We start from the raw sequence: 23,144 nt of genomic DNA on the forward strand, positions 1-23,144 counted from the left end.
TCTGGTTGACATAAATTAGAATTACACAGGCGTGAAGAGTCCACGAAGCAAAGATCAGAGAGGCTTGCTGGGGGCGGAAAGCTGCCTTTGTGGGATCTATTGATTACCCAGCTGCCTTCAGGCCAGGGGCCCAGTGGAGGCTGGCTGTTATTGGTCCACAGCATGAAAATAACCAAATTTATTCATTTCTTATCAAAACTTACTTCCCAAGACTGTCTTCCTCATCTGCCACAATCCCTGAAATTCTCAGTCGAGGAGTGATACAGTGATTTATTTCAATAAAGACTGCTCGCTAGGAACTATTCCCTAGGATGTAGGAAAGCCTGGTTCTCATGTGGAATCCCTTATTTAAACGGCCAAGGCGTGGCTACTGTGGAAACCTAGGCCTGGGAACCCGTCAGCCCGGGTTCTGCTTTACAACCGTAAGCATCAAGGGCCAAGTTCTGTGCGCCCAATGTAATGTAAAAAATACCCAAGAAAATTTGACCACTGAGCTGCTTTTCTCAGGAGGCAATTGTGGGAAGAGAAGACCTCAACAACCAAAATATTTCTGTGGGGAAAATGGGGTTTTTAGCGGCTTGTTTGGGGCTTGTGAGCGGGAAAAGCCCTATGGGGAAAATAATAGATGGTTCTGTAACTAATACAGAGAACTAACTGGAAAAATCAGTTTAAGGGAAAAATAATTTGTGGGGCACTGTGTCCAGGACTGTTTTGGTAGCAATTCAGCCATGAAACAAAGTCAAGCACCGGCAGGGCTTTCCGCATCCCCCGACGTATGCACAGCTGGTTTCAGATCGCCCTCAGCCAAAATTTAAAATTTAAAACTAATGCCCCGTTGAAAAAAAATACATCGACAGAAATTCACTTTCTGCTCTGAGAAGGCAGGAGTGGTCTGGCTGACCTAAAGTGTGGAGCCTCTGTCTCGAGAGACCTCCACTGCACAGGTATCCTTGTATGCCAAAAGAAAGGCGCTGGCAGAGGTGGCCGGCGGGCGGCGACAGGGGCTCCAGTCTCTGAGAGAAGCCTTGGCTTGAAGCATCAGCGTCTTCCTTTTGCTGATGAAACAGTTCGGCAGGTGATTTTCGCACAGGAGCACTTTATAGCATGTTTTTTTACAGCCCTCTCCTGCTCGGCCCTCGTAATTGAGCAGGGAGAAGCCATCGGCTGAAATTTGGAGGGTTTCTCTCAGCCTCATTTTAGTTAAGTGCTCCCATCTCCGTCTCTTCCCGTCCGACTCACCTCCAGTGCTAAATATAAGTGACGCTCCCGTCCAGAGTCAGCCCTTAGATCAGGAAGCACTGGTGTGGCCGGACCTCGGTGGAATAGGCGGAGCTGATCAGCCCCGTGCCTCGCTGCTAGCGTTTTGCTTCCGTCATTTTACCAACCCTGGGACCCTTCAGAGCTTACTCTCAAGCCTTGGACTCACCTGAGAGTGACCTGAAACACGATGGTAATGATAACCTGTGCCCCAGAGGGTCATTACAAGAGTAATTGACACGAGTGGAGGCCACTGAGCACAAAGTCGTGTTTCCTATGAACACTCAATAACTGTTTGCTCTGGTTGTCATTATTGTTATTCCTGTGTGCATACCTGCTTTGGGATCTTTTATCTGACAAATTGTCACCTTCCCTAGCAGGGTCATAATTTTCTAACTCTGAATATAAATTCACATGCTAAGTTGTTGTTGGCTTTTTGGGGCGAGGGAGGTGTTCAAGACAGGGTTTTCTCTGTGTAGCCCTAGGCTGCCTGGAATTCATGCTGTAGACCAGGCTGTCCTCAGACCACTGGAACTCAGAGACCCGCCTGCCTCTGCCTCCTGAGTACTGGGTTTAAAGGCATAGGCCACCACCTCTACGTGCTGAGATCCGATAAAAAGGAAAAGGAGTCTCCTGAGAAACATGCAACAATATTTTTAAAAAACAGAATTCATTTTCAGTCGTCAGGATTCTGTTCATTAAAAAGAAGCAGAGGAAGACAAAAACCTCGAGGACCTCTTGGTTTTATATTTGTTGGCTTTGTTTTGAGCAGGGCAAAGACCTGACAACCATATCCCTGTCTGGATGCAGAACAAGACTAGGGTTTGCTTCTTGAGAGGGTTGGACTTCTGGTAGGAACTTGAACTTGTAGGGTGTGCTACAAGTAGCTGCTTGGGTTTTATAGGGATCTGATATGTCGTGAAAATGTTAGCTCATTTTCCACAAGCTGTGAGGAGAGTCTACCCCCCTCCAGTCCCCAGAACTGTAGGGTCAGTGGACCGCCGTGTTGTGTTTGCCTGAAGGCGCCCCACAGCGTCATTGCTTCGCAGTCAATATTCGCCTTGGAGCTTCCATCTGGCTGCAGCAATAACATGGAAGAAAGAGGCTATGGGTTGTGATCTTTATGTTTAGCTGTAGAAAGGGTAATGGTTCACTAACACCTGACCAAGCGCCAGCAGGGCTGGCTTCACTGGCTTTGAGACCCTGCAGTCGGGAAGGAAGTGGCCCGGCCTACTATGAGGTCCCAGCACTCAGTGGCAAGCCTCTGCTCCTGCCCTGCTGCACCCCCGAGAATCTTGTTTCTATTCTTCGTAAGGTTTTCAGAGAGCACGCTCTTTCTCCTTCTAATTCTATCATATGCTGCTTATCTGTTCAATAAATGTCTTTTGGGTGGCTCAGCATATATTGCAGTCACTGTGGTTGGAAAAACCACGAAGAAATAGTTCCTAGGCCCCCGGAGCCCGTGGCCCCTGAGAAAGCATGGCAACTTGGATAGTGTGAGCTTGATGATTGCGCAATTTCCTGCTCGTTCATTTAAGTGGACGTCCTGAATCGTCCTGAATGATTCTTCTGAATGGGAACCCTCACATGGGTCACATGTCAGCCCAGCTGACATTCCCCTCCATCCCCTGTCCCTTGTGCTCTGGCGCCCTAGAGTTAAACCTCCAGAAAGGGTTGTCTAGGATCAGTTTCCCTGGCTTTCTCGCCGCTGGTCATTTTCTGCTTTCACCTGCGCTGTGGGTCTCACGCAGCATCTTCAGACAGTGTCCACTCGTCTCTCGCCTGGCAGCTGCCTTCAAATGATAGCAGCTCTGCAAGGAGCTCTCTTGTCACCACTGCTGCTGGCTTTCCCACCTCCCCTTCCTGTCCCTTTGTGTCTCTGTTCCCTGGGCTACAGGAAGGGGACAGTAGGTTTGTATTACATCCTCATGGAGTGAACAGATCTTAACTGTTAGGGTACTGACTCTTCTCGTCCTCATCACACAGAAAGTTCTCGTTCTTTAAAACCAGAACCTACCACAGCTTCAGGCTGTGGTAGAGGCTGAGTGGACGTGTGGACGGGTGGGTGGGTTATGTTGTATTCATCATCTGTATTCTCCTCAACCACAGCAGCTGTCAGCATTCGACATTTCCAAGGTTTAGCTTGAAAAAGTACTAAATAGCTAAAATCGTTTGAAAACAGTTAGAGCCCACTGCCTCTTAGCCATTTGATAGAGGGGGGCAGTATCTAGACTGAAGGAAATGACTACACACATAAGAAAGATGCTATCTTAGGTTAACCCCCATGTCGTAGCTGGGGAATCCTGGGGGCAGGGGGAGGCCGAAAGGACAGCCAGCTAGAGCTCGGGCTCCTGCTATGTTCTTCCACTTGAACTCCCTGAGAGTCCAAGCCCTGGAGTGCTCTGACTTCTGTATGGTTCTGCTTCTGAAAACCAAAACCGAAGCAAAACACAAAACGCTTATTTTCAGATTTCCGATGTTTAATACACAGACTTACTGGTCATAATCATGCAGAATATATTGCAGGTCAGATCCATAAGTCCACCTGGTAGAAACACTTGTAAGAAGGAAGCTTCTCTTCAGGCTCCTCAGGTGCTTGAGAGGTGATCACCAAGTCCTCAGCCTTGAAACCATTAGGCGTGAAAGAAAACTTTTTTTTAAGTGTAGAGAGTTTTCCTCCTCAATTATGTTTTCAACTTAACTTCAGGAGTTTAATTTAGAAACACCCAGATGTGTTCCATAAATACATTGTGCTTGCTACTATGACTACATTAATTATCTTATTAGGGCCCAGCTTTTTCAAATAGCTGTTCTTTTGCTGAAGCATGGGGACCAACACAGATGATCGTGTTGGTGTCCAGGTTTGGGTTTTTCTGTGTACTGCATGTACACGTACCGCATGTGCAAATGTGTAGTTCGGAACCTTGGTCACGCCCATGATCACACCTAACAGGCTGGACGGAAAGCTTACTCTCAGCGTGAAACATCCTTCACGGAGGAAGATTGCTGGGTGATGCCAGGGATGAAAATGTCACTAGCTTCTCGACAGTCAGGTTATTGGACTTGCTGTCACACTAATCTCTAATTAGAGGCTTCAGGTTTGCAAGCCCCAATTCTCACTTAACCTGCAGGCGTTTCTGTGATCCCCATCTCTCAGATTCTTCGCTGCTTTTGCACTGTGCTAATTCAAGTGAATGGAAGCAGTGCTAGTGTTAACAGGCAGCCTGCATTTCCCGAGAAAGAGACAGCATGAAGCCAGTCCTGTGGTGATATTGACAGCATAGCACGTCCAATCATTGCCGACTCTGAAATGGAATGAGTGCATTTGAGAAAGGTGACTGGATTTACAAGGCTGCCCTGTCAGGTTCACCGAATTCTCCGTGTCTGCTTCTTTCTGTGTTTTGGGGTTTTTAGATGAGGTTTTGTTTGTTTGTTTGTTTGTTTGTTGCAAGTCAGGAGTTACAGGTTTGTGTCTTCTCTTTCTCTCACTGTCTCTCTGCCCCTTCCCCTTCAGTACCCTCCCTCCCCTCCCTCTCCTCATCCCGCAGTCTCCTGCACGTGCACTTTACAGTCTTAAGATGTCAATGACCCAAGTGTTGTCTTTGTCTTCTTAACGAACTCAAGCCATGGGTAGAGAGATCTGTAAGTGAAACATTCTGCGTGTGTGCTCCGTGATCAGCTGATTAGCAAGTGGCATTTAAGATGCCAATGAGATAAACAGTTTTCCTTCTTTTAAATGCACTGAACAGTCTTCGGTGGCTGTGCTCGCACCCTGAGCAGTCCCTTGATGAAGTACTAGGTCCATATGAGAACTGGGTTTCAGGCTTTGTTTGTTTCCCATTAGCTGCTGGGAAAGTCAGTGTTGACCAGTTAGAGACCTGAAGCTCGGCATGGAAAGAGGACACCCATGCGTATTTGACAGACAAAGAGCCAACCTTTTGTGTGGTGCAGCACTGAATGTTTGAAAATGATGACTATGGCCTAGAGGATCAAGTTTCCTTCTCCAGCTCCCGTATGCGGGGAGGGCGTCCCCAGAAGGGCTGGGTGTTTGCTGCTTTTACTCCTTGCCTTAAGGTGCCAGGGGTAGGGATCAGCTGTTCTCTCAACCTGTGCCGTGCGTCCGAATCTCAAGAGCCTGACTCCTTGCAAATACTGATCCAGTTGCTGGGAGATGGCCTGGGCGCTGGGCTTACAGAGATCCCCTGGTTGTTCTGATGAGCAGTTGGGATGGCAGCCGCTATGTTCTTGTCTGTTCCTGATGGCAGACACAGTTGAATGCTTCCCACATCAGGAAGCATGCATCAGTGGGCCTCCTGGCAGAAAGAAGCCTTGGATAAAACAAGAGAGGGGAAGCTGCTTACATGACAGAGCTAGGGAACCGGGCTCTAAGACTTGCCTCACTGTTGAACGAAAGAGATAGAGTGGTATCGAATTCCTGGTCTCTTGGTCTGCCCATAGAGAAACCACAGCAAGATGTGGCTTGTCACTAAACCAACGACATGAAGACTCCTGCTGCAAAGAGAGAGAGATAGATTCATTAAGATCTATGTAGTTCCATAGAGAACCAATGCATGCTGTTAGCTATGGCAGACCCTAGGAAAATGAGTCCGTCAGCTGGCGTTTCACTGTCTGCCCATGACAAAACTCCATGGTGGATCTGTTGCCTAGCTGCCTGCTGTGTCCTGGTTCAGCTGCCAGCACCAAGGGAAGACAGCACCGTGTCCTGTGTAAATCGTCTTACGCTGCATTTCAGTGGCCCATCACGTCAAATGCAGATTTGGGGTGGCACTTAACTCCCCATAACTACTCACCAATTTCAGTGTTTCCACCTGGGAGCCTGTGGGAACTAGCTGAAGGGGCTCTAGAGTTGAGTGTAGAGACTTGCGCTGGTACCCAGTGAATACCTGGATATCCAGTATAGTTTCCCAGAGATCCAGAAAACAGAAGCCGACTCCAAGGTCTATTGCCCCAGAGACAACACTCTGCCTCTGGGCTGCCTAGAGCTAGCCCCTAGAGCTGTTAGCATTGAGTGACATTGCCCAGGGAGTCTGTGAATAGTGACAGGCCAGCGACAGGGCAGGAGCCCTGAGTTAGGCAAGCCCTGTATATATGCTGTTTGCACTGTGTGAGCACTTTCCGCCCGCACAGAGACAGTTTCCTTCACCTTTCACCTCCTGAGAGCACAGCTATCGGGAACAAGAGGCACACTGTGGCTTACAAAGTAGAAAACTGCTTGTCCTATTATAACGACTCTTGGCCTGGCTTCCTTTCTTATCTGCACACTATGTATACATTTAATGCATGTGACACACAGTCTGACGCCCTGTTTTGAACGTCCAGGCAAACACCCCGTCTTTTGGGAGGCATTTCCCAACACCACTGGCGGGCGTGCCTGCTGTGGGCTTCCCTCTGTGACAACTCGCATTGCTCCTGAAAGTCCCTCTCAGCTTTTTCTGCTGCCGCAGTAATTACCTGTCTTCCCTGCTGTGTTATAAGCTCCTAGAGACCACGTCCCATATCCGTCTTGCTGACCACTCTCTCTGTGGAACACAAGGGAACATTTCACTGGGAAAAAGATGGGAGGAAAGGCGTGCGGTTCTGGCGTGACCCTAGTTGGCTTCGTCAGAAGGCCCTTGTTGCAGGCCTGAGCGTCACCATTTTTATTTCATTTTAACCACACTTCATTGTGTCTTGGAACCACAGCCCACAACAATCTCTGCAAGCCAGTGGCATCCATCGTTCCTCAGAGCAGCCTGGGAAAGAGATTGCCAAGTGCTTGGAAATACATTCATATCCCAACTGGAATCTTTGTTTCTGAAGGTTAGAAAATGAATGTCAGGAAGCCTTTCCCAAGGCAGATGAGCAGTCGAGCCTCACTGATGATGGCCCATGCTCAACATTATTACCCAGGTGCCAGCGTATGTTCAATCCAGAGAGCACTGTGTGTTCAAATCCCGAGTTGAAATCCTGGCCACCATTTCTAGCTGGCTCACCCTATGAACCAAAATCATAGCATGTTAGCATGGATACAACTGGAAATTAGTCAGTGTTCATTACATCACTCCCTTCCAGCCCTCAACGTTGTTTTCTCTCCAACATCACTAAGTACCTCTTTGCAGGAGGTTAGTGATAATTCAGAATAATTTAGTGAATTCATAATGGTAGCAGAGAAATTGTGGCTGGGTGCAAGGCTAACTATAGCAAGGCTATACTTTTGTTCTGCATTATTGCTAATTAGGGTGAAAAGATTAAGGCAAATTTTTAAAACTTTTTGCCAAGGTAAACCATAAAGAGCTCACTTCTATCTCATCCTACCTCATGAAATCTGATCTGCTGTGAGTATTGGGGGCAGTTATGATTGTGTGGTTTCTATAAGCCTTGGCTGTTCTCTCTGCTGCATGTTTCCCATTATACAAACCCCACAGTGACAATGGTGACAAAGATGACGACGACAAAAGAAAGCCCCTCTATTCCATTGCCCCATGGAGGAGTGAAGCCATCCTGAAGCATCCCCCTCCCCACAAAAAAGGAAAGGTTCAGATGTCATTGCTTTGTTCTCACTACCACCAAATAGCTGTGACATCAGAAGACCTTCAATGTCTTGAAATGTTGAGACTTTCCATCAGGCCTTCTTGAGTGGGCCATCTTAAGCAGGCCGCTAATGCTTCAAGCTCAGGCATCAAATCTTTTGAACTGTAGGGTTTGTGAAGTATTGTTCATATCCAAGGTTATTAACCTGTCTCCCGTCGCAGTGTGTGTAATTGATGCTGAAGGAGGGCTGCCATCAGTCAGCCCAAAGTACACTTGAGTCCTTTCCAAGAGCTGCCTGACAGCCGTGTCCCCAGCACCAATTTCTCTACCACCATCATGAGTGCCAACTCTCTAAACTGCTGGGAGGCTGCTTCTGCAAAGTGCTACCTAGGGGTGGTAGAGAGAAAACAGTAAAGTCTGAGAGTCAGGATGAGCAGGAGCATGAGTTGTTAAAGGGCTCTGGGACTGAGGTCAGGGTCAAGACTTTAGATATCCCCATCGTAAATGGCAGTCTGGTAACAGAGTTAACTTCCATTTGACAGAGTACCAACATGCCCCCCTTTTTATTTACTCAGAACAGATTCTCCTAGTAACTCCTGTATTCACCGAGCCAGCAAATATGCATTGAGCATGTTCTGCATAGTAGGCACGTGCCACAGACTGGCATTGTATAAAAACAAGACACTGCTGCCTTGTAGAGCCTGCATTTTAGTTGGGTGAGAATACCAGACAGCATGCATTGGGTGGAAAAGAGCTGAATGAAGTACTCCTTGTCAGGGAGCTTACAGTCTGGGCATAAAGTAACAAATGCGATCATCACGATCTCGAATGATAGTGATAACTTTCTCCATCAAGGAGACCACTTTGGGCTGGAGAGATGGATGGATCAGTGAGTGAAAGAACTACTCCTGCAAGCATGAAGACATGAGTTCAAATCACCAGCATCAGGGCTTCACGTGTCTGTAACACCAGTGTTGGGAATGGAGAAGAGTGGATACCAGAAGCGTTTTAGCCAGCCAGCCAGCCAGCATGACAAGCTCCTGGTTAGGGAGAAACCTTGTCTCAAGGGAATGCAAGAAACAGAGGAAAGCACCCAGTGTCCCCATGACCTCCACAAGTGGCCCCTCATGCACGCACATGTGTTTGCACACGCCACACACGAAAAGAATTTAAAGAACAAACCGCTTGGAGTAGTTACTTCTTGTTGACCTAATGTGTTCCAGGATCGTGTTTCTTGCCTCCCATAAGCATTTCCTGTGGTGATGAGGGAAGGACAACCACTCGATGTTTCTGGCTTCTTTGGCATGTTTTATCAGAGCGTATGTTTTTTTCTGGAATAGTTGAATTGTAGCCTAGGTTTGTAGTTATCAGGAACTTCCTGTTGACAGTGTTGAAGAGGACTCGCTAAGAAGGGAAGGCCCTGGATGGCTGCGTAAACTGGATCTCTGGAACTCGACGGCTCTCTCCTCTCCCCTCTGCAGCAGCAACTGCAGCAGCAATATACTGAAATCATGGCATGATTTACCTTAATTAGCATAGCAAATTGCCTCACATTTTCAAAAAGTGCTAATAGATGTTAACTCAAAATAGATTAAAATACCAGACAAATTGTACTACCTTAAAAAGAGTTATAATAATCTTGAAAATGTAGAGCATAGCTATGCTGTCTTGGGAGGGAATGAAAAAATCGAATCTTTCTTGTATACTTTTTAAAAAACCTGGGGCATATGCTTTTTTTCCTTTTAATCACAGTAATTTCTTCAAATAACATTTCTGAGTTTTTCTTTACGAAGACACTTCATTTTCCCAAATCTCAAGTGAAGTAAATTAGTTGCCATTGAGTTTTCCAAAAAAAAAAAAAAGAAGAAGGAATTGAATTTTACAGAAAGATATTATGAGGGACAGTGTTTAAACACATTATATTACATGCATTAGGGGATGTTCCTTCACCCTAGCAAGTGGAATGGCACAGGACAAAATGGCTGCAGGCGTGAGTGTTGGCCTAAGATTAAAGATGACTTGGTTTTTCCTGGTGTCTCACACCAGGCTCAAGCTCCCCTGTGACACCAGAGCACTTCTAGAGTCTCCATGAAAAGAAGTAAGGGTCACGTGAGCTTCTGAGGAGCCAGTGAGCTTAACAGGCTATAAAATCTACCATTAGCACCACCAGGAGACATTGTAAGTCAAAAATAGAACCTCCCCTGTTGGGAGCACACAGGGCATCCTCCCTGCGTAACAGTTCCCCAGCGAAGGTCTAAAATGGGATGTTTGCATGTTCTTCTCTACTCTGTTGCAGTTACCAAAGGTGTTGCTTAGGAGATGCGCGTGGTCTTCTGAAGACCACCATTGCCATCCCGTGTGCAGCTACCCGAGGCCAGCTAGCTGCTTATTCTTACCCATATCCTAGGAAAGTCAGAGGATTCCCATGACATCATCTCTATTCTTACATACAGGTTTACCTTGCTTCATGCAAAAAAAAAAAAAAATAGATAAAGCGAATCTGTTAAATCAAAAGAAGCATATTAGGGGAGCTGATGAAATAAATTAACCCTCCCATGAAAGGCTTTGCTAATGTGAAAAATTATTACCTAATTTATATACTTCATAAATCCATGTCTCTGTGCATCGAGTTTGTTTGAGGTGAATTATATATCTCTTTCTGGAGAAGTTATGCACTGGTGTTTTTTTTTTTTTTTCTTTTTAAAAACTGATTCTCCAGAAGAAATTGCTGTCAGCCCTGTGCCCAGAGCCGTCCTTGACTGTGTGGATGAGAGGGAGGTGTACCAGTGCCCTACTCCACCTTTCTTTTTACTTGGTAGCTCCGTCCTGCTAGGTGACGCGACCTGCGTGGTCTAGCATCCCTTCCCCAGGGTCCTCCCTGACTCACACGGCTTCTGTGCCCCCTTAGAGGCTGCTTTCATCCAGGTGTGTGAGGAGCACTGTTCCCTGACCTGAGGCAGATATGAACCCTGCAAGTATTGTAGAACAGGTCTTCTTAAACTCTGGTCACTCACAGCCCTTTTCATCGTGGGGAATGTTACATGACCCTGAGCATACACATTAATAAAATAGGCCTATAACCCGGGCGGTGGTGGCGCACGCCTTTAATCCCAGCACTTGGGAGACAGAAACAGGTGGATCTCTGTGAGTTCGAGGCCAGGCTGGACCGACAGCCTCCAAAACAATACAGAGAAACCCTGTCTCGTAAAACCAAAAAAAAATATGCCTATAAATCAAACATTTACTGATCAGAGACCATAGAGAAATCCATCTAAAAATAATACTTTGGCATACAAATAATTTTAAGGCTTTTTAAAAGATGAAAGCAAGTTCCTCCCTGCTGAGGTGGGTGAACTTGTTATCAGAAGGATTCAGTCTTGGCTGAGTGTGTGTGACTGTGTGTCACAGAGTATCTTCAGTGTTTTTCGGAGGGACTGAGACTTAGTTTTTATGATTGTCTGCGATAGAGACATAAATATATAATCTGTAGTTCAAAACAGCAAAATTATTGCAGGTTGTCCTAATCCCATGCCAAAATTCATTTACGAAATTTTTTAATCAAACTCAGACAACAGTTTTTTGGGGGGGCGGGATTTGAGACAGGGTTTCTCTGTGTAGCCATTATAAGAGCAGAGAACCTTGAATATGCAGTACAAACACTGCAGCTCCTAGCAGAGCCGCCTCGACTCTGAGACCGTGTGTTTCAGGCAGCCGTCCTCACTGGAGCCATGTGGCGTGGCACATCCTCACTGGAGCCGTGTGGCGTGGCACACACAGGACAAAGTCCACATGCAGGGGGTTCAGGGCCAAGGGCCTCCGTAGACTCACCCCGTGCAATATGGACACGCGCTGGCAGCAACATCTAGATTCAATTAGCATTTAGTTTTAAATCAATATTCAGCCCTTGCATGCCCAGAAACCACCTGCTGTCAGACTTTAAAACTCTCCCATTCAGCTACCCAGCTCTTTTGAAGAAGCTGGGCTGCTGGCTCTAGAGATGGCCACGTGGAACAGTCTTCTTGCCTGTGAAGTGTCCTAAAGATTGCTCCGCTGTGATTGTTATCTCGAGGCTATGGTGACCGCCATGCGGAGGTTTACTTCTGATACATCTAGAAGTGAGTGGTGCTGCAAGGATAGGGTTGTCTCATACATCCCTCGTTAACCCTTGCAGTCAGTAACTCTCCAGTGAGAACCTACTGCAATAACCACACTGCCGTTTAGGGGTTTCCCTATATCAATCATGGTGCTAGGCATAAGATTACATCTAAGCCTTGCAACAAGTCTACAGTGTAAGTCCCTTTGCCTTATTTTCGTAGCTGAGGAATCCAATTCTAAATTTAAGGAAAAAAGGAAAGAAAGCAGGATTGATTTGAACAAGTACATCATAACTAGAGAAAATTTCTGACAGCTGGGCATGGTGGTTCACGCCTAGAATCCCAGTCTTGGAAGATTTGGCATCTTGTGCTTGATGCCTAGCCATGGTAAGAGCCTGTCTTAAACCCTCGGGTAAAGATTCAGTCACCAGCACAATGTGATCGTAGCAATTCTCAGTATTAAACAAAAGTAACAGCCTCCCCGACTTTCAGATCGCCTGTTTAGAAAAGTGCAGACAAGCAGACGTCACAATCATTGTACTTCTAAGCAGGGATCCAAGGGCTTCCGTGGTTGTTCAGTTTTTTGTTTTTTGCTTATGGTGGTGATGATTTTCAATAATGAACATCAAGAGGGATGCTCAAAAATGTTTACCACAAATACCTTCCTTCAGACTTAACTCAGTGTAGCTTACACAGCACAAATGAAATATTGGTGCATCTGATAATGCCCAGGTGTTCAATAAAGAGTTTTAAATAAAGCTACCTATAGGTTGCGGTTCTTAGGTTAATCATTTATTTATCTAAAGGATGAGGAAAGCTGTCTACTTCTGTGATACAAACCGCAGTCAGCTTAAAAATCATTGACAAATTAATCCCTTCACCACACAGCAACTGTAAAGGTGTTAGCTTTAATTAGGCCTGTCTGATTGCCTTGTCTAATCAAGAATCACGGTGGATTCCGCGATGGCTAAGGTCTGTTGGGGCCATCCCTGACCTGCCAGCCACATAAGTTTTCATTATTGATTCCTCACATTTCAGCCCTTCTCACAAAGGGACTTGAGGTTTGCAATGCCTTAACATTTAAAGGGAAGAAAAATAAACATTTTCCCTTGCACTTCTATCTAGAATCCTGTGTATCTTTCCCCCACTGTAAAGTGTTCGTCCTAGAAAGGCTCTCCTGTGGGTGAGGAAGCCAAAGGTACCCGAGAATGCTGTCTTACTGCCCCCCCAGCCCTCCATGATGGGTGTTTTTAATGGACGTTGTTGAGGTCTTGGCAAATCAGTCAGACAGTTACGTTTAGCAGGTACATTTGATTTTGTGACATCATGCTTAATTTAAAAATCCATAGGAGCAGATGGAGTCCTGGGAAACCAGAGGAGTCAGACAAAAGGGAAACACACGTGTCCAGACATACATACGTGTCTTAGCATGCGTGCTAAGTGGAAAGGAATCCGGGGTTCCTTGTTGCATTTGCACACCAGAGGGAGGTTGGCATGGTGTCGGTGGCCCTCTGTGTGACTATGATTCTTCTTCACTCACAGGTCAACGAAGTGACAGTCGAGCAGCTGGTGCAGCAGTACCCGCACATCACCTTCAGCACTGTCCTGCAGGACTGCAAGAGGACCTTGGAGAGAGCCTACCAGATGGGCTGGACCCCCAATATGTCTGCCGCCTCCTCCTAACGCTCTTGCCCAGGCCTGGGCCTCCTCAGGTCATAGAGCAAGGCAGAGAAATGGGAGGAGGGGGTGTGGCTGGGGAAGGGAAACTTCTGGAAAGGTTTTAACCACCTGTCCGTGTCTGTGCCCGTGTTATATCTGTGTCTTGTTTGCATTCTGCATAGCATAAGTGCACTTGGTATGTCCCCAGGTGAGCTGGCTGGCTTTCCTAAAAATGGAAGATTATGAAAACCACAAAAACTGTTTTTCTAACTCAAAAGTTTATTTCTCTAAAAAAGACTCTGTGAAGTCTCAAGCCAGAAAACTGGGTGTGTTATTTTGAGCTTCCAAGTTCCGCCACATCTCGGAGACGCTGGGTAAAAGGTTTTCTTTTGTGATGGAATACACTGTTCACTTCCGGTGAGGCCAGAACAGAAGTGATATCCCTCTAACTAGAAGCCTGGAGACTAGTACCTTCAAAACCCTGGAACATACACCTGCAATTCCACTCTCCCTTGTCCTCCTGCCTGTGCACACATGCTAAGTGAACTTCTTGATAAGTTATTTCCTAGCAGAGGGACCTTCCTGGAGGCCGTGGAGGGAGCATCCCATCCCTGACGGTAATGGCTGACTCACAGTGCCCACAGGTGGTCATCTTGCTGTCCCATGGGTAATTTAGAAACTAGGGAGAATAAAGCCTTTTGTAAATTTGTATATGGAGGCAACAATCTGAAGTTCCCTGGCCAGCTCACAAAAGTTAATTATTCATTATTCTGTAAATGCATTCTGTTGAGTAATAAATATTTTAGTTGGTTTTACATTAACACTGTGTTAGCTTTTACTTTGTGGGTAGTTACTGGTCAGGGTATATTTTAGTGACATTTGGGGCTAATCCTAGTGTTATCCACATTGAAGCCACGAGTGTGAATTAATGGTATGCAGTTATTTTAAAAATTTTTACAGATCATTTCATTATTTTGATAATTATGAAAATATATTCTGAGGTGCAGTAGTCACGTTAATAGAAGATTAATGAATGGGATGTAAGTAGACAATCTTCCTATTGAATATTTTCTTTTGCTTTGGGATTTAGAACAGGATTTTTGGATATGTGCATGTTATAATTTTGAATAGGTCTTACACTGCTGCAAAGGTCTACTGTTAGCAAATGTGTGGATTAAGGAGAGATTTAGAAAAGCCATTTACACATGCCAGAAATAAGTATTTTAGTTTGATTAAATATTACCATCATTTAGTTATCTCATTACTTATCAGAAAATGAGTGTCTGTTTTGATTTCAGGCATCTTTATAGTTAATTCATTGTAGGGACTCGGGTTCCAATAGCCTCTCCTGTGTCTAGATCTATAATCAGGCTGTAGGGAGCCTTTTTAAGCTAAAGAGTGATTATCTTTCCTAGTAGGAGAAGCAAAACCTTGACTTTTGAACTTGCTATTTATTCTCCCCTTATGTGGCCTTTGGTCTTTAACAATTATAATGAGGTTTGACTTTATTCCCTATGACCTCCAGTGCATCTGGAGTGACTGGAGCTGTAAGAAGCAGAAGCAGCCTTACAACGCCACCTGCGCATGTCTGCTCCCTGCCTGTCTGTAGAAGATGTGTGTCAACATGCTTCTGAGGGGCTCTTTTTGTTCCGTTTTAATTCCACCCAGTTCAAAATAGATGCACTGAACAAGTACCAGGAATATTTTTTTCACAACCAAACAGGTTGAATGTTTAAAATTTGTCAAAGATCAAACAATTTACCATTAGAAAACTACATTTCCTCTTATACATCAAACTGTATCATTTTATATTCATTTCTCCACTACTTAAAAAAATGGTATTTCATAATATTTTAACTGGTTTTTAACCCAAAACTAATTTATAAGACTGTATGTATAGGAATAGTAGCTTGAGTGAATAAACAAAAGTTTAATTTTTATATATGTCACACTATATTTTAAATAGTTACAGAAAGACAAAAGAAGGGAAAAGTCATCTTTGCTATAAATGGTACAATTTCAGTTCAGAGTTGTAATCATCTTTGGAGTGGTACAGTTGTCAGTGGTTTCAGAGTGTGGAACTGATTCTGTAATGTTACCTGCACTCTAACACGCTTTAGCTTGGGGTTGGGGGGGCTGCACTTACTCTCCAAGATGCTGACTAATACAGAAAGCCTGACGCAACAGAACTCGGAACACTGCTTTGGTTCATTTATAGAAATCTGTAGAAATATCATATCTAGCCTCAAAGTATTAATCTCATAAAAAAGCAGCTAAGAAAAGCATCACCTCAAGTGACGCTGTGGGGCTTGTTGAATGTGCTCTCATTAGATGCTTTGAAATGAGGCTTAAAATACTTTTTCTGGGCAATATAGTTCTGTAGTTCCTTTTTTCCCCCTTAGACTGTCATAAATACATGTGAACACATTTAATGCAGGGCTTTTTATCCTCTCCAAATGTCAACAGTATTTTCAGAATAAAACCTATGAAATCTATTGCTGTAGTGGAAAAGTCTGGTCCTTTGTATTTTATTGTCCGTTTGAGTGGATAAAGAAAATTCACCCAGTTTGTAGTTTCTATATTTCTGTGAACCGTTTGACCTTGCAATGGGTTGCAATAAAAGAGAAACAAAACTCCATGTCTTTTGTTTTATGTTAGACACTAAATGAGCTCCCTGTGGTTGGTTGGGTGCGAAGCACACAGTCCTCTGTGTCCATGTGTGTCCCACCACAGACTGCGTAGCTTTGACTAACCCAGAATGATAAACCCGATTCAGAAACAAGACGAAAACCTCCTAAGTGTAAGCAAGTGAATTGTTTCAAATCCCATTTTATATGTGGTTACTCATTTACTTACTCGTCTATCCGTCTTCCCCAAAGGCAAGTAAATAAATACGACACTTAGTGAATAGCAGCTGCGTGCTAGGTACAAGGGATTTAAAGATGAATGAAACTCATTCCCGCTTCAAGTTGCTCGCACTGAGTAAGACAGCAGCCTGGAAAACAAGCAGTGAGGTAGAGCGCAGCGTAGACAGTAGTGGGTAGGAGGATGCAAGAAGCTGTCGAAGCTCAGGCATGGATGAATCCGTGTCAAGACGTCCGAGTGACTGTGCTAAGTGTGTGCTTAAATAGACAGGGGGAAGAGATGCTTGGGGGGAGGTATCATCAGACCACGAGCCTGTCTGAAGTCATCGTTTATTACTGAGATAGCAAAAGGAGTATAAGTGAAGACAATACAGAGAAACTCTGTCTTGGAAAAAAAAGTCAGAAGTCCGAGCTAGAACCTCACACCGAGAGTCATCACGCCTAGTGATGCTATAAAGTAAGATTGGTGTGATAGGTGACCCCTGGGGGCTGGCAAGTTGTCTCATCAGATAAAGATGCTTACCTCCACATTGGGAGTTTTTAATAAGTACAATTTTAGTAGTTTGCTAAGGACAAATCCTTACTGCACAGAGTCTAATTTCTGTGAGGTAAGTCTAAATATTAAAACTACACAATTATAGGTAAAATCTATAAGCCAGTGAAATCCTAAATACAACTTAGCAGTTAAACTGCCTTAACATTGCTTCTTAAAAAAAAAACCATAGAAGTAAGTCCTAGAGTCCTTATAATCCTATAGTCCCTATAGTCCTAGCCATATAGGCAAGTTTGGTGAAAGCCAGTGTTTGCTTCCAAGAAGGCACCTCAACCACTGTGACCTCAACTGACTGAGGCTGGGGGAAGACTGCCCATCCCCAGCCTGAGAAGACCTTGGTGTTACTGCCTACGGGGGAAGATGCTGTGTGACTCTCACATCCTTGTAGCTCGCACAATATTCTTGTTTTTGAAATAAACGTTCAGCATTATCTTTTGGAGGAGATGCAGACATTCAAAATGCAGTTTGCATTAACACAAAATGAGAAAATAGTGAGTGGTGCTTTAAATGGAGACAATGAAAATGTTCGAGAAAATTCATTTTTATTTCCATTAGAAAATCTTAGGAAACTAATACAAATAGGGCACCTCCTTAACCAAAACCCTGGAAAAACCATCAGTCTACAGTGAAACCCAAGGAACATTTTCTCTGGACCCAAGAGGACTGTTTGCTAGTATTACACTTCCAGTTAGCATTTGAAGTGAAGATCCATGGCGGCATAAAATCATTCTTCTAGAATGGGAGAAACAAATTCTGAATTAGGTATATTAATAAGAGTACCAAGACAATCAGAAAGTCCAAAGGAGTGCACACGTTAAAATTAACAAAACAATCTAAGAGTTGTTTGGCTGTAGTGCTGAAAGTGTTCACTTTTATCTTTGTAGACCAGTGGTGAAGTACAAGGGAGTGACTTCTTTTTAAACCCCTTACAGGTGGAGAAATAGCTCCAGCATTAAAAGCATTTACTGTTGTTCAGGACTGGGTTCCATTCCCAGCACCCACATGGTAGCTAACAAAACCACATAACAGCAACAAATACCTAGAGTCACATCCCTGATGCTGGGAGTGAAACCCAGGTTCTCATGAATGCTGGGCAAGCATGTAACCAAGCTTCATTCCCAGATCTCAGCAACATAATCCATAACTGTAGAAAATTATCAGGCCATAATAGTTGACAAAAAAATTGAGGTGTGTGTGTGTGTATGCGCACCCATGCACCTGTGTTCATGGATAGAAATTCCAATATCTCAAACATGTTAGGAGACAGCTCTTGAAGGACATTTTCATTTCTGTACATCTTGAGAACAGGTGCTCACATGCAAAAAATAACGATAAACATTTATAAAATATCAGCGCAGTTAAACTGGTGGCCCTATTATTTTTTAAAAAGGTTTATTACAGATAAAGTAAACATTAACAAAAGGCCAAAATTAGGATACAAGGAACATAACGTAAAATCTAAAATCTTCATGATATTGTGGACTTCATTCTAGTGATCCCCAAAATAGAAATGAAAAGTGCTGCCTATAAAAATGATTGGGCATCCTCTTTATATTAAAATGAGGAACTCCTGCTCTTCAAAAAGCTAAGATCAGAAGCTACCATGAAATATCTGTAACACAGAACTTCCAAGAATGAACAGTACTCAGAGTATGTGAAGATCTTTGGTGTCCAGTTAAATATGGACAAAAGACGTGACTAGACATTTGGCAAAAAGGAAAATATATCTGCCCAAATAATCATGTAAAACATCCTCAAATTTATTTGTGTTCACATAAATGCAAACCCCAAGATACAAAGTTCATGACTGATGGCAAAGCCTCTCATGACTACGGAAAAAATAGCGATGGAAATGCTTACTACTCATGCTTGGTCCCTTACCTGACAAAAGTGGCCACGCATGCAACCATTCCCTCACGGGTGTACCTCAGAGAAAAGCGTACACACGTGAACCCCTAAGGCAGGCAGGAGAAGACACATAAGAGTGACAGTCATGAGCAATAATTAATAAGGGTTTGTTTCGACTTGTCTTCTTTGAGACAGGGTCTCTCTCTTCATAGCTCTGGCTGTCCTGGAACTCACTATGTAGACCTTAGAGATCCTCCTGCCTCTGCACCCCAAGTGCCGGGATTAAAGGTGTGTGCACCATGCCTGGCAATTAATAGTTTTTATTAAATAAGACACACGAGTGAGAATGAATCTCAACTTGGTAGTCGATGAATCGTAGAGGTACTTGAGTGAAGGAGGCAAATCCTAACAGAAATGTTTAAAGCTGTGAACGCCTTTTAAACTTCAAAAACAGTCAAGATCAAATAGTATGCTCTTTGATACACACGTGTATTCAGAGAAGAAGAAGAAAAAGGTGATGGCAAATGTTCATGCATTTGGCAGAGGGCAGTAGAGTGAGAATATCGAACTGAACACGAGTTAAACCAAGGAACTGTCCACGCTTCTAATACAGCACTGACTGCATACAGGGCAGACGCAGAACAGCTTCATTTTCAAATACTCACATTCTAAATGGTGGGAAGGCTTGTGTCTGGTTTAAACTGGGGAACCGAATGGCAAGACCTGCTAAACCTGTTAGAAAAGTTCCCACCCGCACAGCATAGACATTCGTTGTGAGGGAAACCGGCTTTGTATAATCTCGCATCTAAGCAGGTGGCAGAGATGGTACAGTCTTGTGGTCCTTCTGTGCTCTTGGCACAGCCCTGGGGAGCTTCCTGCCATCGCTGGGGTCTCAAGTGAACACCTATCTGTGGGGTGCCCAGAAGAACTCATGTGATGTAGGTATTCCATCCCTTCCACAGGAACCTAAGTGTCAGCACACTGATATTTTCTCTGCATTTTTCATTGGGTGGTAAACATGTATCAAAGCCAACTGGCAATATGATAGTCAGTCGTTGAAATGGGGAATAAGTTGGAGTCAAATCTACCCCGTCGAGTGAATAAACCCTAATTTAGCCATGTGACGGTCAGTGAATAGAAGGTTCATCCTAGCGGGCCTTCTGCTGAGGAGATAAGTCCTGCTTTCCTGGGATGTGTAGTAGACTCATTGCAGCTACACCAGACTTGCCATAGTGCAACCATTTGCAGGAATGTGTGTCCAAACTAAAACCGTATCTAAGGAGTAACCCTTCAGCGCGCAGTCCTTTGAGCGTCCTTGTAAGGATGCCAGTGGCTCGTGAAGAGAGAGAAACGTCCACAAGAGTGAGTACTGTTTGGTTCAGCTGTTTTATTCACAACAGGATGGAGGAGACGGTCATGCATTTCTGAAACGTTTTCCACAGTTTGGCGTCACTTGAAAGATCCAGAGATGAGAGGCATTGATGGAAAGTGGCCTGGGGACACTCAAGCAGGCTGATGGTGCTGGCTAACTTTTCTCTAGCCTGAGATCTTCCCGCCCTGTGCCTTGGGGGGGGGTGCACCATGCATGCACGCTCACACGTGCCCCAATCCGCCATTCAGCCATAAAAGATGCCTGCAGCATGCAGTCTATTCAACTTTCTGTGATTAACATAATAGAAAATGAAAAATAAGGCACTAAATGAAAGCGTTTGAATCAGAACAGTCTCACAAATAGATGCTGTCCCCAATGAGTCTGAGTGGCTACAGACAATGGTGATTAAAAAAAAAAAGGGCAGAAAGAAATTATACCAAATAAATGGAGAAAGCCCTAAAATCCTGACTTTTGTTGATAGAAATGTCTTTGTTGTATTCTTAAGCAGCAACTTGCAACTGTGTCACTTACTAATGGGGGGAGATAAACCATCTTGCTAATTATATTCAAATGAAGGTTTTATTAAACTGTTTCATCAATTCTATATCAAAAATTGAATTACAATACAGGATCCATGAATGTAGAGAGACAAACACTGAGAGGCACACTTGGAGATAACAAATAATTGAGCTTAATGGGAAAATTAAGCCACTGGCACCTACATTACTAGGTAATTCCGGTGACCGGATATGTTCTAAAGCAAACAGTGAACCAGCTTGTCTTGGAATAAATCTGTACTAATGAATATGTAGTCCACTCCCTCCCCTTTCTTCATGGCTGCTGTTGGATGTTACCAGCCCTGCTTCTCCTTCAACTTCACTCTGGAATCAGCCAGAGGCTAGAGTTAGGCATACATCTGCAGATGGCTCGGACGCACTTTGGCAGGTGAGAGGCAGTGGTGTTGGCCAGACACAAGTGCCTTACATGAAAAACAACATTTTGAAACATTATGCCTTGAACAATATCACGGAGAAAGGCGTGTGGGGCGGGGGTGGAGAAGCGTACTGCGGGAAGCAAGTGCCACGCGAAGCACTGCGCGAGTCAGCAGACATCTGTCACCCGCACCCAACGTCCATACCTCATAGGCCAAGAGACAAGCATCTCCCTCCTTCCAAATAGAGCCTCCCACCCTGGCCCCGCTACCGCCCTGGCCCCGCCACCGCCCCCGGCCCCGCCCCGATCTTCCTCCTCCAGTCACTCTTGTGTTCTCAGCAAAGCAGTTCAGTTCTGCCAGTTCTAGAACTTTCCGTGCAAGAACTGCACTAGGTGTCTCAGTTTGTGATCGTTTTCCATTGTCTGGCATTCTCTATAGGACCGGTGTTGTGTGTCCTGCTGTTAATTCAGTCTCAATGCTTTGTAATTCTCTCAATTCGCTCGGGCTGCTGTAGGCAAACAAGCAAAACATACCTTATAAGCAATGGACAAACATTTCTCGCCTTCTGGAGGCTGGGAAGGCAAAGGTCCACACGGCTGGGGAAGGGCTTGCTGAACCGCAGACAAGTGTGCACCTGCTGTGTCTCCGGGTGATGAGGAGCAATCAAGCTCGCCGCCACCTCATAAGGACACCAACTTACCCTGATCCCAACGTCCCTGTAGACTTTCTAAACATATCCCCTTGGTAGTAAGGACATCACCGCTTTAAACATGCACGCCAAAGGGGCCTGGAAACATCTTCATGTCACTACTTATTGGGGATCTAATATGGGGTAATTACAGACACTACTGTCAAGAATACTCTTGCTTTTATGTCTTCGTGTACCCAAGCACGTACTTCTTCAGGTCACATATATGGGAGGGACTGCTAACATTTGCACATCCTTAATTTTACTAAGGGGTGTCACAACATCTTCCAAAAGTTATGAAAGCTCCCGGTGGCCTCCTGTGCTGTTCTCTTTGCCCCAGAGCGACATTTTATCATGGTTTGGGTCTGTGTTGTTCTTTAAAATATTTCAAAAGCTGGATACCGTTTTGTATTTTTATTTACTAGTAGCATAGGCAATAATGTTTATAGAAACACTTTTAAGTCGATGCTCCCCTTTCCATCTCAGAGGAAAGAAAGGACACTCGGGGAAGGGTAAAAGCGTCAGCTTCACGGTGGTTGAAGCTGTGAGGTGCACACTATTTGGAGGGAGTAAGGAGGTGCCAGTCCTTCAAGAGGTTTGCGGATCAAGAAGTCAATGCTTTCTCCCCTCGCCCCTTCTTGTGCTTCTCTTTGACCTTGTGAGGAAGGTGTCACTGTCTTGCTCTCAAATGAGAAGCTACAGGGCCTGAGTAAAAGGCTCGATCAGGCACGGGTGGCTGTGGCAATGACACAGTTTAACTAAACTGCCCTCACCCCAGCTAAATAAGAGTGGTGAAAAGACAACTGTCATTCTTCAGCAGTGGAAACAAAGGCGAATTCTGTGGGAGTTCAGAAGAAAGGTGTGAGAAACCAAAAAGAATGATCTGTCAATTTAGCCGTAGAGCACAGAGGATGTAAAAATGTGGGAAAAACTAAAATAAAAGTCCTGGAAGGATTTTTATATTTAGATTGCTTCAAAACCACATTTGATTTCTAACTCTGTTTTAAGGAAATCTGGATTAGAGATCATAGATAACATATTGTGGGGATAGTATGCAAGAGAGACAGTATGTAAATACAAATCAAAGAAAAATGCCTGGACTACATCAAAAGAACATGCGTGCTCACACGCACACACACACACACAGAGTTTTATTAAAAAACAAAATAGTAAAAGCTTTTATCTGCATATATGTCCTTTCAATGTTTCAGTCAACTTTTCCAATTGAATAACTGACTAGCTAATGTGGCCATGTTGAAGAGGTTTTCCCTAAGCCCACTCAGACCAAAGCAGATGCCCAGCTCCTGGGGTTCACTATCTGGGCACCTGTCTTCAAAATAACCC

General features: G+C 44.5%; 1 protein-coding gene across 1 annotated transcript in view; it reads left to right on the forward strand.

Moving 5' to 3' along the window:
• The window catches only part of Fbxl17 (F-box and leucine rich repeat protein 17), a 411,968-nt gene extending 395,794 nt beyond the window's left edge, over positions 1-16,174 (forward strand). Inside the window, exon 9 of the mRNA XM_021231250.2 lies at positions 13,425-16,174. Within this exon, the coding sequence (XP_021086909.2) occupies positions 13,425-13,565 (141 nt within the window). The 3' untranslated portion in view covers positions 13,566-16,174. The remainder of the gene's footprint in view (positions 1-13,424) is intronic.
• The last annotated feature ends 6,970 nt before the right edge of the window (positions 16,175-23,144 follow it).

The sequence above is a fragment of the Mesocricetus auratus genome, unplaced genomic scaffold (genome assembly GCF_017639785.1).
Source record: "Mesocricetus auratus isolate SY011 unplaced genomic scaffold, BCM_Maur_2.0 Super-Scaffold_100010, whole genome shotgun sequence".
Classification (NCBI taxonomy): domain Eukaryota; kingdom Metazoa; phylum Chordata; class Mammalia; order Rodentia; family Cricetidae; genus Mesocricetus; species Mesocricetus auratus.